The sequence below is a fragment of the Magnolia sinica genome, chromosome 4 (genome assembly GCF_029962835.1).
Source record: "Magnolia sinica isolate HGM2019 chromosome 4, MsV1, whole genome shotgun sequence".
NCBI classification, from domain to species: domain Eukaryota; kingdom Viridiplantae; phylum Streptophyta; class Magnoliopsida; order Magnoliales; family Magnoliaceae; genus Magnolia; species Magnolia sinica.
In genome coordinates, this window is record NC_080576.1 from 98,706,285 (window position 1) to 98,723,715 (window position 17,431).

General features: G+C 41.0%; 1 protein-coding gene across 2 annotated transcripts in view; it reads left to right on the forward strand.

Moving 5' to 3' along the window:
- The window catches only part of LOC131243474 (snakin-2), a 36,949-nt gene extending 21,447 nt beyond the window's left edge, over window positions 1–15,502 (forward strand). The window contains exons 1-3 of one of the 2 annotated variants that reach the window (XM_058242849.1): window positions 10,276–10,445; window positions 10,540–10,582; window positions 15,140–15,502. In XM_058242849.1, the coding sequence (XP_058098832.1) occupies window positions 10,353–10,445; window positions 10,540–10,582; window positions 15,140–15,321 (318 nt within the window). In that variant the 5' untranslated portion in view covers window positions 10,276–10,352 and the 3' untranslated portion in view covers window positions 15,322–15,502. Of the gene's footprint in view, window positions 1–10,275; window positions 10,446–10,539; window positions 10,583–15,139 lie in introns of those variants that run through there. The other variant, XM_058242850.1, reaches the window with a different exon arrangement.
- Window positions 15,503–17,431: the final 1,929 nt, after the last annotated feature.

A 17,431-nucleotide genomic window follows, 5' to 3' on the forward strand; every position in this document is an offset into this window, starting at 1 on the left:
TTACCGCTATGTGTTGCCCATCGAAATATCAATGAGATATCCACTCCCTCCATCATTTTCACCAGCCTACGTTCAGGCATGACCTTGTTTTGAGGCAGATAGAAAACAGTGAGTAGGGCACACCACAAGAAGCAGTGGAGATGCAAATCCATTTATTTGTAATGGTCCAAACACACTGTTGTATATCCCATGGGTTATTGCAAACCCATGGGATCAGCGGACAAATGCTGACACCACCATCATTACCTTAAAATCCATTCCATCCCTCATAATCCCATGGGATCGGCCCAGCCAAACACGCCCTAAGAGGGTTTGTAATCCATGGTGAGAGTTTGGATTACACCTAAAATTATTTCAATAGTTGCAGGTGTAACATGTGTGTCACTATACACTATCATTTTATTGGGTACATGGCCCACTAATGATGATCAGCACCATCCAAACATTGTCCATGTAAATTAGCATTGTCCAAACATTGTCCATGTAAATCAACAATTAAAAATCGTTGGTTAGTCACTCAGACATGATCTTGTGCTTGTCTATCCAAACATTGTCCATGTAAATCAACGATTTGGTTAGTCACTCAGATATGATCCTATGCTTGTGGCCTATCCAAGATTTGGAATTTCATCATTTTCGGGCAAAGCATATATTTCAGTGGGCTTATCACAACCATTGTGTCAAAAATTATATATCTCACTAATTAGAGATATTAAAGTTGATTTAGTAATTAAATTCAAACTCCTGTAAATATACCATGGATAAGTACTTTTAACTAAAGTTGATTCACACTACAGGTGCCAAACACACTGGGAGGATTACAAATCCAAGGGTTTCTAATCCCAGGTTCCGAATCCAAGGGATCCAAGTCCATGCTCCCAAACAGGCCCTAACATTGTTCCACAATTCAATAGTGGAAGCGGATTGGCTGGTGTACCTCACACCATTTATATAGCTGCTTATATTGACGTGAGCGAGTTTTGTGGATCTTATCATGAGGTAAGGTATGTGTTATATCCCAATACTTTCATCTTAATATCACAATCTTCTGGTTTGCTCTTAATAATCTTGTAAATTCTAGAGCGAAGCTCCTCTTACGTAGTCTCGAGACGTAACGTAATTTATTTTGAAGTTCCACCCGTGTACAAGTATCGCTTGTTTTCAAATTCTAACTCCCCGCCAAAAGAGCACATGATTCTCATAGCCATTATCTGAAAACTAATAAAATGACACATTATCAGTTAATCGTAAAACAATGGAAGCTTTCTATAAGACAAAACTCGATTAAATAATGAAGGACCGACAACTCAGTTTCTATTATAGATAAGGATGATAAAGAGCTTAAGGAAATAAACAGTAAGCTACGCGTTTATATTCCAAATAAACAACTAGATCTTATACGGATTAGGCCTTCGTCGTTAACGAATGATTTGAAGTGGTGCTAGTTTAATTTTGTTTGTGACGCTATCTATCATGACATTGAGTGAGGGAAGCTTTATTAGTTTGAGCAGGACACACATGACATTCAGCAGGGTAAACTGAAAATTGAGTGGGCCAAACTAGAAATTCAGCGGAGCAAACATGAAATTCAGCGGGGGTAACATGAAATTCAGCGGGGCACACATGAAATTTAGCAGGGCAAACTAGAAATTGAACGGGAAAAACATGAAATACAGCGGGGCAAACATGAAAATCAACGGGGCAAACAAGAAATTGAGCGGGGCAAACTGGAAATTGAGCGAGGCAAATATGAAATTCAGCGGGGGTAACATGAAATTTAGCGGGGCACATATGAAATTTAGTGGGGCAAACTAGAAATTGAACGAGAAAAACATGAAATTTAACGGGGTAAACATGAAAATCAGTGGGGTAAATCATCAATTTGAATGGGGCAAACAAGAAATTTAGCGGGGCAAACTGAAAATTGAGGGGGGCAAACATGAAATTCAGCGGGGGTAACATGAAATTCAGCGGGGCACACATGAAATTCAGCGGGGCAAACTGGAAATTGAACAGGGAAAACATGAAATTCAGCAGGGCAAACATGAAATCAGCGGGGCAAATGATCAATTTGAGAGTGGCAAACAAGAAATTCAGCAGGGCAAACAAAAAATTGAGCAGGGCAAACATGAAATTCAACGGGACAAATCATCAATTTAAGCGAGGAAAACAAGAAATTCAGCGAGGTAAACTAAAAATTGAGCAAGGCAAACATGAAATTCAGTGGGGTAAAATGAAATTGAGAGGGGCAGACATGAAATTCAGCGGGCAAACTGAAGATTGAGCGGGGCAAAAATGAAATTCAGCGGGGCAAGCAAGAAATTGAGCGGGGCAAACTGGAAATTGAGCGGGGCAAAGATGAAATTCAGCGGGGGAAACATCAAATTCAGCAGGGGGAAACATTAATCGAGTGAGCATAGCATGATATTGATGTGGGCAAACGATATTTCGAGCGAGCATAGCCTAGCATGAAATGGGCAAACATTAAATAGGCGAGCATATCATGATATTGAGCGGAGCAAACATTAAATCGAGCGAGCATAGCATGATATTGAGTGGGGCAAACATTAAATCGAGTGAGCCTTGCATGATATTGAATGAGCGAACTGAAAATTGAGCGAGCATAGGATAATATTGAGCTGGACAAACATTAAATCGAGCGGGCATACCATGATATTGAGCGGGGCAAACATTAAAATTGAGCGATCCTAGCATGAAATTTATTGCGGCAAACATTAAATTGACCTTATCTGCCATGAAACTAAGCTGAGCAAAAATTAAATTGAGTGATCCTAGCATGATATTTATTGAGACAAACATTAAATTGACCTTATCTACCATGAAATTAAGCTGGGCAAACATTAAATTGAGCGATCTTAGCATGAAATTGAGCAAGGTAAACATGGAATTCAGTGAGCCTAGTAACAGGTCAAGTGAGCCCTAACATAGAATTGAGTGAGCTTCAAATTGAATTGAGCGAGTTTGACATGGATTCAATCGATCAACGCATAAAATTAACTAAGCCTAACGCATAAAATTGACTAAGCCTAACACATGGAATTGACCAAACTTCGGATGCAATGCCATTGTACGAGTGTAGCTTTTTTTTAAATATCTGTATCACTGACTACTGTAGTACCGGTCAAATGCAAGTTGAAGAGAGGTGCTTTGGAGTGAGGGAATATTTTGAACCTTTTCAAGGAGATGTAACTAGTTCGGCGGATTTCACATAACCCTAGCCAAGATGAAATATGGAAAATGTAGAATAACTATATCTAGATGGATATCTAGATGCTTCACAGAGATTTCAGTTAGGAAAACGAGAAGAAAACCCTTGTACTTCACTTCTTCGTTCGAAGAGAGTGTAGGGGAAGCACCTGTTTTTTTCGTTAAGGGGAGTGAAAGCAACGCTGAAAAGCAGCAGCAGTGAAAAGAGTATGCAAAAAGGAGGGGTCTTTTCTTGAGAAATTTAGGAAAAGCATATCTAAGACTCAATTAGAGCTAGGCAAAACAGACCCGATCCGACCCGATTAGAATCGATCCGACGGTCTGGATTGGTGCTGATCGGGTAGCCCCATCCAGATCCGAAATCTTTTCGGGTCGAATTCGGATTGGCCCTGATTTGACCCGAAAACTGATCCGAATGGATCCGGACAGATCCAATCCTACCCGATCCGGAGTAGTTCTTTTGATACTTCTACCTTTTCCTGTGGTATGGTCCGCTTGAGCTTTGGATATACATCAATTTTGGGTTCAACTAGTAAAATGATATGCAAAAAATGAATGGACGGCGTGGATACATCACATGCATTCAAGGTGGGCCCCAGCTGAGATTGCTGTGTACAATAGCAAAATGATTTGCTGTGTACCGCACACTACACACAGCTACTACATAGCTGGCTTTCAACCTAAGTGTAGGTACGTATCGTGCCAAGACGATGCTACTCTATTCAAAGGAGATCAACGTTATATGGCCCCATAGTGATGTTTTTATTATATCTACACCGTTCACATATATTTACAGATTAATTTAGAGCATTATACAAAAAAAGGTGACCCAAAAAGGGTTTCAATGATAGACGTTTAATAATCACTGCTTCTTTCAGTGTGGCCCACTTAATAGTTAGATCTATCTTATTTTTCATCTCAAGCCATAAAATAAGCTCAAAAAATGGATGGACGGTTTTGATATAACACATGTACCATGATCAGACCCACCTAACTTGCTAACGTGACGTCAATACCGTGTACTACCAATGCACGGGACAGTCCCACTGACGCCATTCACAGCTGTAAACAACTTTAACTTTTAAACGTCGAGCGTTGTACGAACGGTTCAAACGAATTCAACATGGGCCCCACAATGATGTATTTATTATATCCATACCGTTTAACTATTTTTCATGATCATTTTAGAGCATTCGGTAAAAAAATGAATCATATCTGAAGCTCAAATGGACCACACTGAAAATAACAACGAGGATAATGATTTTCACCGTTAAAAAATCTGATCAGTATCGTACCTAATCCGATCCGACTCGGTTTCCCTGGCCGAGTCGGACTCGGTTCGGGTCAGGCCAACAAGGTGTCGGATCTGATCGGATGGCATGTCCCAGATCCGGCCCCGGATCGAAATGAGTTCGGGTCAGCGTATTTAGATCTCGGACAGAATCGGGTTAGGCACAATCCGATCCGACTCGGTCCGATGCCCACCTCTATGCACGTTAAGTTTGTTTTGCTCCAAAAAAACTGCTGGATAAAAGGTGGGGTCCACGATCACAAATTTCTCGACAGATGGCTGGTGTACCTCACACCATTTATATAGCTGCTTATATTGACGTGAGCGAGTTTTTGTGGATCTTATCATGAGGTAAGGTATGTGTTATATCCAAACCATCCATTCATTTAGCGAGCTCGTCTTAAGGCTTGAGACGGAAAAGGAAAGACAGATATAACTATCAAGTCGACCACACCGTAAAAACCAGTGGGGGTTGCACGTATACCATTGAAACCCTTTTTGGGGTGACAGAAGTTTTGGATCAATATGAAATTTGTTTTTCCTCTTCATTCAGGTATTTTTGACCTTATGAATATATTGGATGTAAAATAAAAGTTACGGTGGACCCTACAAATTGTTTAATGGTGAAAATCATAATCTCCGCTGCTATTTATGGTGTCGTCCAGATGATCTTTGGATATGATTCATTTTTTTGTATAATGCTCTAAAATGAACTCTAAAAATAGATGAACGGTGTAGATATAATAAATACATCACTGTGGGGCCCATGTAACTTTGATCTCCTTTGAACCGTTCGTACAACTCGGAGTTCGAGGAGCGTCAGTGCTCGTCTTCGCGCGACACGTAACTATAGCAGCTATATAGCTGGTGTCTGGTACACCAGTCAATCCGCTTCCTGCGTGGTGCAGGGATCGTATGTGGGACCCACCATGCTGTATGTGTTGCATCCATGCCGTCCATCTATTTTTACAGATCAATTTACAGTATGAGACCCAAAATGAGATATATCTCAATCTCAAGTGGACCACATTACAGGAAACAGTGTTGAATGAGCGTCGACCATTAAATATATTTTGGGGGTCATAAAAGTTTTGGATCAAGCTGATTTTTGTTTTTTCCATTCATCTTGGCCTGTATGACCTAATCAACATACACTACAGTGGGCCTTAGGAGTATTTTAATGGTGGATATCTAATCACTATTTTTTCATATGGTGTGGTGCACCTGAGATTTATATCCCTCTAATTTTTGGCATAAAGACATAAAATGATCCGTAAATGGATGAACGGAATGGATGAAACATATACATCATGGTGAGGCCCAAAAGGCACCGACCATCAGCCACGGGGCTGGTGGCAGGGGGAGTAGCTAAACCGTTTCTATAGCTGGCGGGAGGTACACCAGCCAATCCGCTTCCTTCAATAGTGGTTTAAGTGCATGACACGTGTATAAACTTCTGAGCAATCAAGCGCTTGCATAGTATCAAATGGCTTCATATCCAGTGTATGCCTGACCAGATATCCGACACGTGGCAACTCCTGCTACACAGACTGCATAGCTTGGGCCAAGCACCATAAAATGTATGAGGACGTCAATAGGGTTCACATGAGGCCCATGATTCGGATCTCACCGTTTATAGTGGGGCCCACCGTCGACCTTTATAACCTATACCGTTGTTGTCTCACTTTCCGAGCCTTCTAATCGTAGCCCACTGATGAAGGGTCAAGATCTTTCACTCAAGGGTGGCCTATCAGATCACCGAAATGAACGACTGGATGTGGGGCCCACTCAAACGAAACAGTGCATTGGGATGCGAATCACTATACACATCCACTCCATCAGGACCCTCAAACTACCCACCTTATAATTGGTGGTGGCCCACAATGTCTACCTGCAAACAGAGAAACGTTGTTTTCACGTACGAATACGATGCGAGTCTGTGGAACCACGGACCCGACCCGAGGAGAAGTGTAGCATACTTGGGTTTCCAGTCTGTGCTTTAAAGGCCCACCATTAATGGATCCAGACCGCTGGATCTCATTAAGGATGGACCATTCCGACAAATCTCCTCCATAAAATACTCCTAACCCTTTGTTTATGGTCTGCAGGCACCTGAAGAAAGTCCACAGAGCTGGAAGACTTTTGGGTCATGGTTTCATAGTGGGTCCCATCGTTTCAATGGTCTGGATCATCAAACGATGTGCCCTGTGGGCACAGACTGAAAACCCGAGCATAATATGAATATCCTCGGACGAGGACAAAATAGAACTATTTTAATTTCTTACGTACCTAAAAGTGGTGCGTGCGTAGGTGCTACACGCCTGTGCCAGTTCATCACCATTTTGAAAATGATGGTGGCTCATCCGGGTCACATGTGAAACCCATATACATCTATCCAGACCATCCAAAATGTGGGACACGTTGTAGATGGAGCCTATATCTCCAAAATCAGCCATATCAAGTAATGATAACCATCCAATTAATCGCTATTAAATGGATGGTTAAAAGAAAAAGGGTAAGTGGTCGAAATTCGACAAAATCAGATGGCCGAGATCATCTTATCAGTCTAACTTTAGCGTTAGGTCCGTCCACCCACAGCTGGGCTAGTGAATTGGACTGTGTGAAAACAACGCAACCATACAATGGTAAGGCTAAAGAGTCACCGCCATCTTTTAAATGGTTCAAAACTCAGACGCGAATTGTGTAGGGCGGCGCTCGCCGCCCTTTGCCGTGGCGTGAAGGCTCCCTGGGGTCCACCATGATGGTTTTATAAGCAGTCCATTAGCTTTTCAGTTCATTGTAGGGCATGGATCCTCCATTGAAGCATATCCAATGCCCAGGTCACGGCTTTGATAAAGGGAAAATACAAGTATTACATTGATTCAAAACCTAGGTGGCTCTCAAGAACTTCTGCAGGTTAGGAGTTTATTAATACTCACTTTCTATTGTGGTGTGTTCCAATTGATATTTAGATCTCAGTTGATATAGGCAATAACATGTGAAGGCTCAGATCCAAAGTTTATCCAGATGATCAATGATCTCTATAGCTAAGATCTTTGAACCTCGCAAAGACACCTTGACCCATAGCTCAACTGGTAGATTGAGCGGAGATACCTCGTTTCAACACTTAAGGTCATGGGATCGATGAAAAATGAAAAGGTTAAGCATCCTTTTACCGCCAGTGTCAATCGTGGATTCCAAGTAAGAAAAGGTTAAGTATCTTTTTACCACCCGTGTGAAACACAGTTTCTATTTTGCCAAACTGTACCATTTCAAAGAGGATTCAAAAAACTTTTAATAAATACTAAACTTTAGATATCTAAAAGATAAACTGAAAATAAAATAAAAAAGGTAGAAAATTGGTTTTGGAATAAAAATACGAAAAAGAACACAATTTTTTATTACTCCTTTCTATCATGTTTTCTAATACAGAAGTTTCTCAAAAGAGACAACTCTAGATTAGGTGGTCAATACAGAGGATTCCAATGTACCGACTGGAGAAAGATAGATAAAAAATATAACCTTATCTTTGAAGTTGAAGGATAGATAATAATAAAAAATATGGCCTTAGCTTTAAAGTTGAAATATACTATGAGATTTAAGTAATAAAAGAGACCAAGGAATCTTTACTCTTGCTCAGGTGGTAGACTGTTAGGAGTTTCAACACTCCGTCAAGGGTTCGAGTATCCATAAGTGGTGAAATTCCACTAGTGTGACTGTGTGGGGGTGTGCATGCGTGTGGTAAATAAATAAATAAAAATAAAAAATAAAAAATAAAAGGATCGAGAGAACAGAGTCTCTGTACTATCTCTGTCGTTGGCTATATCCATGGTTCTCTCTCTCTGTGTTATGAAGGCAAGAGCACCTTTTTATAGGTATTTCAGGGGTAGGTTCTGTTGGTCACAAGCATCAAGCTTGGATGCATAGTTAGGTTCGTGCAATCCATCTCATTCCACGAGTCATGGATGGGCATGGATGATAGTGCGGATCACGGTATGAATGATGGCAATGATCATGGTATGGTATGGATGATGACATGGATGACAACATGGATCATGGCATGGGTGATGCTCGTGCAAGCTGAGCTGATGTGTCAGCGAGCGAATGGATGATCAGAACCCTCAAGAAATGTCAAATTTTGATTTTTTGCGCAACACAAAGATGGCGCTGGCGCCGCCGTGTTTGGGCAAAACCCAGTACTCAGTACGATGTTGGGCTAACCCTAGCTCAATAAAGACCGTTGGTCAGCTTTCTTTAATTATTTTAAGCGTTTTAAACTGAGGGCTCACCCAAATTACAAAGCCAAATAATCATGTTTTTATTATGGGGTGTCTACAGTATTATACTTTAAAATGAGCTTTACATCACGGTTAGAGTTGTACATGAACAGAGTTAGCTCGGTTAACTCGATCGACTCAACTCGAAAAAGCTCAATTCGGCTCGGTTCAAAACTGAATTCAAGCCGAGTCGAGCTGATTTTTGGAACTCGAAAAAATTTCGGCAACTCGGGTATTTTTTGATATATTAACTATTATTGCTCACCAATTGTATGATGAAACGACTCAATGAAGTGGTGTTTCGAGTGCATACATTCTCTGTAGGTTCAGCAGGTAGGGATAAAGTTATGATACGAAACAAATCACTAAAAAAAAAAATTTACACAATAAAACTACCCTTGTATTTTAATTTTGATGTTTCATATCAAGTGTTTGATGAAATATCTGCAAATTGATGGTACTGTTTTGCATAGTGTGAGATATTGAAGGTGCGTTACATGTGTTTGAGAAAATGTCGGCTCGAACTCGCCCAAGCTGCTGAGTCGAGGTGATGAGTAAAGCTCGAGGACCATGCTAACCCGAGTCCGAACTGGTCTCAGCTACTGGACGAGCCAAATCGAGCTGTGCCAAGCTCGACTCGGTTCGAATCGTCTACAGCACTATTTATTCACGGTGGGCCCGACAGAATCTTCGCACTACGGTAAAGGGCGGTGAGTGCCTCACTACAGGATCGACCTCCCTAAAATATCAGCAATCGGATGACTGTGACCAAGGGCACAGATATTCCCGTGCCTTTGGATGTGTGCAGCCCACAGAGATGTTTGTCACAAATCCACTCCGTTCATCTGTTTTGCAAGACTACATTAGTACAGAAATCTAACAATCAGACAGATCCAAAACTAATGTGGGCCATACTACACAGAAAAGTGGAGATTAAATGCCTGGTGGCGACAGAAGTTTCCATGACTATGATATTTCTGCATACAGTTTATCTGAGTGTTTATAAACCTATGAATGGTTTGGATGGCATATAAATATCATGGTCAACTCCAGCAAGGTTTCAATGATGGACGTTTCCGTTCCCACTGTTTCGTTTGGTGTGGGCCACCTGAGTTTTAGATCTGCCTGATTTCTATATTTCTGTCTTATCGTGCTGTTTGAAAACAGATGGACGGAGTGAATCTGTCACAGACATCCTGTGGGCCCCACAAAACCCCGGGCACAGAAATATATCTGTGCCCAGGGTCACACGCAATCCGTTTCCAAAATATCACAGATGCTTATTCTCTTGTCTTCTCTGAAAGCGGATACGTGGGACCTGGCTCCAGCTCTAACATGAGCTGGCAAAAACAGATGGACGGCGTGGATATAGATACAACATCATACATCGAGGTGGGCCCCACAGTCAGGGGCGCACCCACCCGGCTGGATCCAGGGTCGCACGTATTCTGCGTCCCTCCTATAAATGAAGAACGCCCTCTCTTTGTTTTCTTCGCAAGAAAGACCTGTTTGAGACGTTTCTGTCCTTCTTCGCACGTGTCTTTTGCTTCTCTTTCATGGCTTTCTCGAGAGCGATTGTAGCTTTCCTTCTGCTAACTCTGTTTTCTCTGAGTCTTGTACAAGCACGTCATGGGTTCGAATCCCACTCGGTACAGATCCAACCTATCTTAGAATTTCTTTTTCTTTCTTTCTTTTATTGTTTAATAAAACTAAATCTCGTCCGTTGGATGTATTGTTTTGCAGTTGATGGCTAGTGGGGCAGAGAGGAACCTCCTCCAGCGGATAGGTATATGTGCCTTGCATTGCAAGCATATGTTTCGTTATGGCGATTAATCACAGACGTCCATGATATTGCAGGCGGCTGCTCTATAAATGGACGCAACTGGGTTATATTCTAACTTACATGCATGGTCCACCTGACGAGCGAGCAGTCTCGATTTTTTTACCATAAGAAGTGGTCCCCACCTGATGAGTGGCCCAGATCCAGATCACATGTGATATGTTGTCACGTGTGGAGCAGATCGTGTAGTCATCTCACCTGGGACATTAAATAGTCATTTTGTATATATGTTTATTGAGTAGTTTCTCTGGCATGGGTTACGTAGCCTACAAAATGACTATTTTGCCCTATGGGCGGATCGCGTAGTCATCTCGGACATTAAATAGGTGGGCCCCACTTCTCTGTTTAGGGATTTGCTCACTACATGTGTACCGGCTGGTACCCCGGAATCTGTGGGTGGTACCTGACCGTGGGGCCCACCTTGATGTATGAATTATATATCTACGCCGTCCACAAGTTTTTCCAACTCATTTTATGGCATGAGCCAAAAAATGAAGCAAGCATAAATCTCAAGTTGACCACACGATATAAAATAGTGTCATCAAACGCCTACTATTTAAAACTTCCGAAGCCACTGTATTGTGTATTTGCCATCCATCCCGTTGATAAGGTCCTGGATGAAGAGAAAACAAAGATATCACTTTCATAAAATGGGCTGGCAAAACGGATGGACGGCTTAGATATATAACACATACTTCGAGGTGGCCCAAAGGTAAGGCTTCAGCGGTACCGGCCAAGTCGCGCCCGGACAGGTGCATAAGTTGGAATCCGCCACGTGGCGACAAAACATACCCGCCGCCGGAAGCGGATTGGAAACGGATTGGCTACGCCCCCTGCCACCAGCCCCGTGGCTGATGGTCGGTGCACTATGGGCCCCACCATGATGTATTTGTTTAATCCATTCCATTCATCCATTTTTAAAGATCATTTTAGGACTTGATCCAAAATATTAGATGGATATAAATCTCAGTTGGACTACACCACAGGAAAACAATAGTGATTAGATATCCACAATTAAAATCCTCCTAAGGCCCAATGTACTATTTATTTGAAATCTAATCTGTTGATTAGGTATTAAAGGTCGAGATGAATAGAAAAAACAAAGATCAGATTGATCCAAAGCTTTTATGGCCTCCAAAAGTTTTTAATGGTAGACGCTCATTCAACCCTGTTTCCTTTAATGTGCTCCGGTTGAGATTTTTCTATAACTCGGTTTCTGTCTCATACCATGAAATGATCGGGAAAAATAGAAGGACGGAATGGATGAAATAAATACATTATGTAGGGCCATGGAGCACCGAGTGGCAGGGCGAGTAGCCAATCCGTGGCTGGTATATCACACACCACCTATATAGCTGGTGTTGGTGCGTTACGTGCAAAGACGGGAAACGAATCGGCTACTCCCCCTGCCACCAGCTCCGTGGCTGGTGGTCGGTGCCCTATGGCCCCATCATGATGTATGTGTTTCATCTATTCCGATTCATCTATTTTTAAAAATTATTTTATGGCTTTATACCAAAAATTATATGTATATAAATCTCAAGTGAACCACACCACATGAAAACAATAGTGATTGGATATCCATCATTACTATCCTCCTAAGGCTCGTTATATTGAAAAAACAAAGATCAGCTTGATCCAAAACTTTTATGCCCCCAAAATGTTTTTAATGGTCGACCCGCATTCAACACTGTTTCTTATAATGTGGTCCACTTGGGATTTGAATGTACCTCATTTTTTGGACTCATAACATAAAATTACCTATAAAAATAGATAGACAGCATGGATGAAACACATACATCATGGTGGGGCCCACATAGCACCGACCATCAGCCATTGGCAGGTGTCAGGGGGAGTAGCCAATCCGTTTCCCAGGGGGCGGATTAGATACTGACAACGTAAGTAGCAAAATCGCTACTGAAGTGACGTCACCAAGCTACGTGGACCCCACTATGGTGCATGTATTGTATTCCTACTGGCCATTCACTTGGAGAGATCGTTTTATGACATGAGAAAAAGAATGAGATAAATATAAAGTTCAAATGGACCCCACCATAGAAAACAGTGGGGACAGTGACATCCACCGTTCCAAACTTCTCAGGGGCCACAGAAGTTTCCGATCAAGTTTATATTTTTTTTTCACTTCATATATCTCTATTTTAATTTATGAATATGTTGGATCCAAAAAATACATCATGGTGGGCCCTATAAATGTTTCAACGGTGGGTGTGACTGATCCCACGGTTTTCTGTGGTGCGTCCACTTGAGATCTATCTCATTCTTTTTATTATGTCATAAAATGATCTCTACAAATGGTTGGACAGTATTGATACAATGCATACATCATGATGGGTCCACAGAGCTTGATGACGTCACTTCAGTAGTATGTAAGTATCAAATCCGTGCTTGCAAAGACGAGCGCTGACGCTCCTCGGGCTCCGAGTTGTACGAACGGTTTAAAGGAGATCAAAGTTACATAGCCCGCAATTATGTATTTATTATATCCACACCGTTCATCCATCTTTAGATATCATTTTAGAGTACCATCCAAAAAATTAATCATATTTAAATATCAACCAGACCATATCACAAATAGCAGCCAAGATAATGATTTTCACCATTAAAATTTTCATAGGGCTCACCATGATGTTTATTTTCCATCGAATCTGTTCACAGCGTAACAAAGACCTGGATGAAGAGGGATAAAAAAAATAAAATCATATTGATCCAAAACTTCCGTGAAATGGCAGACGTTCAATCCCCACTACTTTTTTCAGTGTGGTCCACTTGATTGTTAGATCTGTTTTCTATTTCTCAAGCCTTACTATAAGCTCGCAAAATGGACGGACGGTTTGGATATAACACATTCATCGTGATGAGATCCACAGGACTTGCTGACGTGAATACAACAGCTATATAGATGTGTGGTACACCAGCCAATCCGCTTCCCCCGCCGCCTCGTCAGTGGTTCCCACAAAAGTCATTGAATCAGACCACCGACATGTCTAATTTTCACTGTCCCCTGTCTTCATACTCGGAAACCCACCTAATGAGTGCAACGGTCTCATTTCGCCGCCAGCACTGATCACGCATGTCTAGCAAACGGAAACGGATTGGCTACTTTCCCTGACACCAGCCAATGGCTGGTGGTCGGTGCTCTGTGGGCCATCCATGCTGTTCATCTATTTTTAGATATCATTTTACAGTATGAGACAAAAATGAGGTATATCCCAATCTCAAGTGGACCTCAGGAAACAGTGTTCAGTGAGCGTTGACCATTAAAAACATCCTGGGGGCCATAAAAGCTTTGGATCAAGCCGATTTTTGTTTTTTCCCTTCATCTGGGCCTGTGTGACCTAATCAATAGATTGGATATCAAATAAACAGTATAATGGGCCTTAGGAGGATTTTAATGGTGGATATCCAATCACTATTGTTTTCATGTGGTGTGGACCACCTGAGATTTATATACCTCTAATTTTTTTGGATCAAGCCTAAAATGATCTTTAAAAATGGATGAACGAAATGGATGAAGCACATACATCAAGCTAGGGCCCACAGAGCACTGACCACTTGCCACGGGGATGGTGGCAGGGGGAGTAGCCAATCCGTTTCCCTAGCAAACCGCGCGGCCGTTATAATGTTTTAAAGGCTAGCATAACGTCTTCCCTACGAAACTGCCATTAAAATGTTTGGAGAAAAACTTTCCTACTCTTATAGAGTTTGATCGTCCGTGCGCATGCACTTAGAAAATTCTTAGAGTAGGAAAGTTTTCAGAAGCCATCCGTCTGATGGGTACCGTTCGTGGTCAATGGTCAATAAAAATTACACTCTATCGGCCATTGAATTGATGAAACTGATGGCTAGGATTATCCAATTTGGTGTGATCCTGTCCCGATATATAGAGGAGTGGTAATTAGAAGCTGTTTTTTTAGTAGATTTGGAATAGTTACGACCCATATCTATACGGCATAGGAACACACGTGAAATTTTGATTTGACAGCAGGCTGTTTTTGGAACATGATTTTTTAAAAAAAAAAAAATTCAAATTTTAGGTGAACCATACAATAGAAAATAGTAGTGATTGACCATTAAAAATTTATTATAAGCTACGAAAGTTTTAGATCAATTTAATAATTATGTAGTCCTTTCATCTGAGTCTTTGTGACCTTATCAATAGATAGGATGGCAAATAAACATTTATGTGTGCCCCATGAAAATTTTAATGGTAGGTATTCCATCATCATAGATGTTCCTATGATATAATGAAGCCCAATTTCCTACAAGTAGTGTTGTTCATCGATCCGAACACGCTTGCAATGAATTTGATAAATGGCCAAGTCGGTTCAGCACCACAAGCAACCCTCAGACTCCAGCTAGCTGGGGTCTATTAACCATTGACTAGGGCGAGTTGTCGTGGCGGCTTTGAGTCAGATGAATGGAATGAGGAGGGGGTGATTAGAGAGTGAGAATGATGAGTGATCATGTCTACATTTTAAGCAGATTGTGGGACAGCATGTGGTGTGAGGTGCAGTTTGTCATCGAGGCCGAGGCTTTGCAAGAGGGCATGTGGTACATGCTGTGGGAGGTGCAACTGTGTGCCACCAGGCACGTCGGGCAACCATGAGAAGTGTCCCTGCTACGCCAACCTCACCACTCGTGGCAACAAACGCAAATGTCCTTGAAATCTTATTCTCTTTGTACAAGGACTTCTCGAGTTTTGTGTGTATAAAAAAACTTGGATGGACGTTTGAACTATCATCATGTTGATGGAAATAATGGGATGTTAATAAGAGACTTTTTACTTAAAAGAGTCTCTGAAAACTAGAGCTGCATGTCTTAAATGTAAGCAAAGTTCTTTTCTTACTTTTGTAGGGAAACGGATTGGCTACTCCCCGACACCAGCCAATGGCTGGTGGTCGATGATCTGTGGGGCCCTACATGATGTATGTGTTTCATCCATTCCGTCCATCTATTTTTACAGATCATTTTACATTATGAGACCAAAAATGAGCTATATCCCAATCTCAGTTGGACCACATTACAGGAAACATTGTTTAATTAGCATCGACCATTAAAAATATTTTGGGGGCCATAAAAGTTTTGGATCAAGCTGATTTTTGTTTTTTACCTTCATCTTGGCCTTTATGACCTAATCAACAGATTGGATGTCAAATAAACAGTACAGTGGGCCTTAGGAGGATTTTAATGGTAGATATCCAATCATTATTTTTTTTCATGTGGTGTGGTCCACCTGAGACATATATCCCTCTAATTTTTAATATCAAACCCTAAAATGATCTTTAAAAATAGATGAACGGAATGGATGAAACAAATACATCATAGTAGGGCCCACGGAGCACCGACCATCAGCCCCGGGGCTGGTGTAGGGGGAGTAGCCAATCCGTTTCCCTTTTGTAGAGCCTTTGTTACTTGTGTGGTAAGCTAAGCCTCTCACTCTCTCTCTTTCTAGGGCTGGACTAGGGCCAACCCTTTTAAGGATTATATAATTAAAAGTTTGAAATAAATTAAATTAAATTTAAAAAAAAAAAAAATCAGTATCCCCTCCATTGTTGACACTTTTCCAATCATATAATATGAACTTCATGCCTTTCTAGAGAATTAAATTTTACATTATAATGTGTCAAATAAGGTTATTCATCAACCAAGCATATATCTATGAAATTATCCATCATATGGATTTAAAAAAGTGCATCATTGACCATTAAAGTGGGGTTCACACTTTGAATAGTCTAAGAGTGCTTGTGTATCATCCATCACACTTTACCAGAGTATTAAAGTTCTTCATAATAGCATGTACACTAGTATATGGACTCTATAATCTATGTTACAAATATCCACGCACCATATAAAATACACCACGGAAGGAGGCCAGGTATTCATCATTAGCCCGAGCCCAGCCCAACGCGAACACCGGGCTAGATTTCAAGCCCTAGCAGGTGCATGTTTAGTGATCCAAACCCTTCAGATCACCCAAGATAATTGGGCAGCCATGCCCATTCCCACCCCTAAGATAGAGACCAATGGACTAGGCAAAATGACTAGATTGGTCTTGACCTAGGAGTAACCTAAACCCAATTTGCTTAAGCTGGTAACGTCTTCTGGCTCTAGCCTGACGACCGTTTATTTACTGTGGCCCAAACCTGCTCCATGAGTAGATCCATTGCCACCCTTAATGGCCAATGAGTTATATAGAGAGATTCTAAAAATATATCTAACCATTTTCTTTGGGGCCAAGAGACACATATCTACATGCTGAAAGGCTTGGATCTATAGCATGGGTGACCTTTCTTAATATATATATATATATATATATATATATATATATATATATATAGGGCTCTATACTGACCTTCCCGTTACAAGTTAGCTCGGTTTGTGTCCAGCTCACTAGTGCACACCACTCACTTTAGATGGGTTTTCATTCAACATTTATGTCCGTTGATTTTTAATGATTGACTATTTTAATTTTGACCGTCAATATCAATTAACATTCGCTAATCTAGTGGTTGGAAATTATTTAAGAGCCATCTAGATTACAGCCAACAATTTTAACCCTTTCGTTTGGTTAATTACATTGCAGGAGCACAATCTTTTTAAGTAGAAACTCTCTTACTATACTATTTCACTATAATAACCTAAATACTCACTTTTACTTCACAACTCTTATCATATCTTTAATTATAAACTCTTATCACCTCTCTTAATTAACTAACAGCCCTTTTTACAGTTTTTTTTTTTTTTTTTTAAAGGCAAATCCTAGACAATGGACCC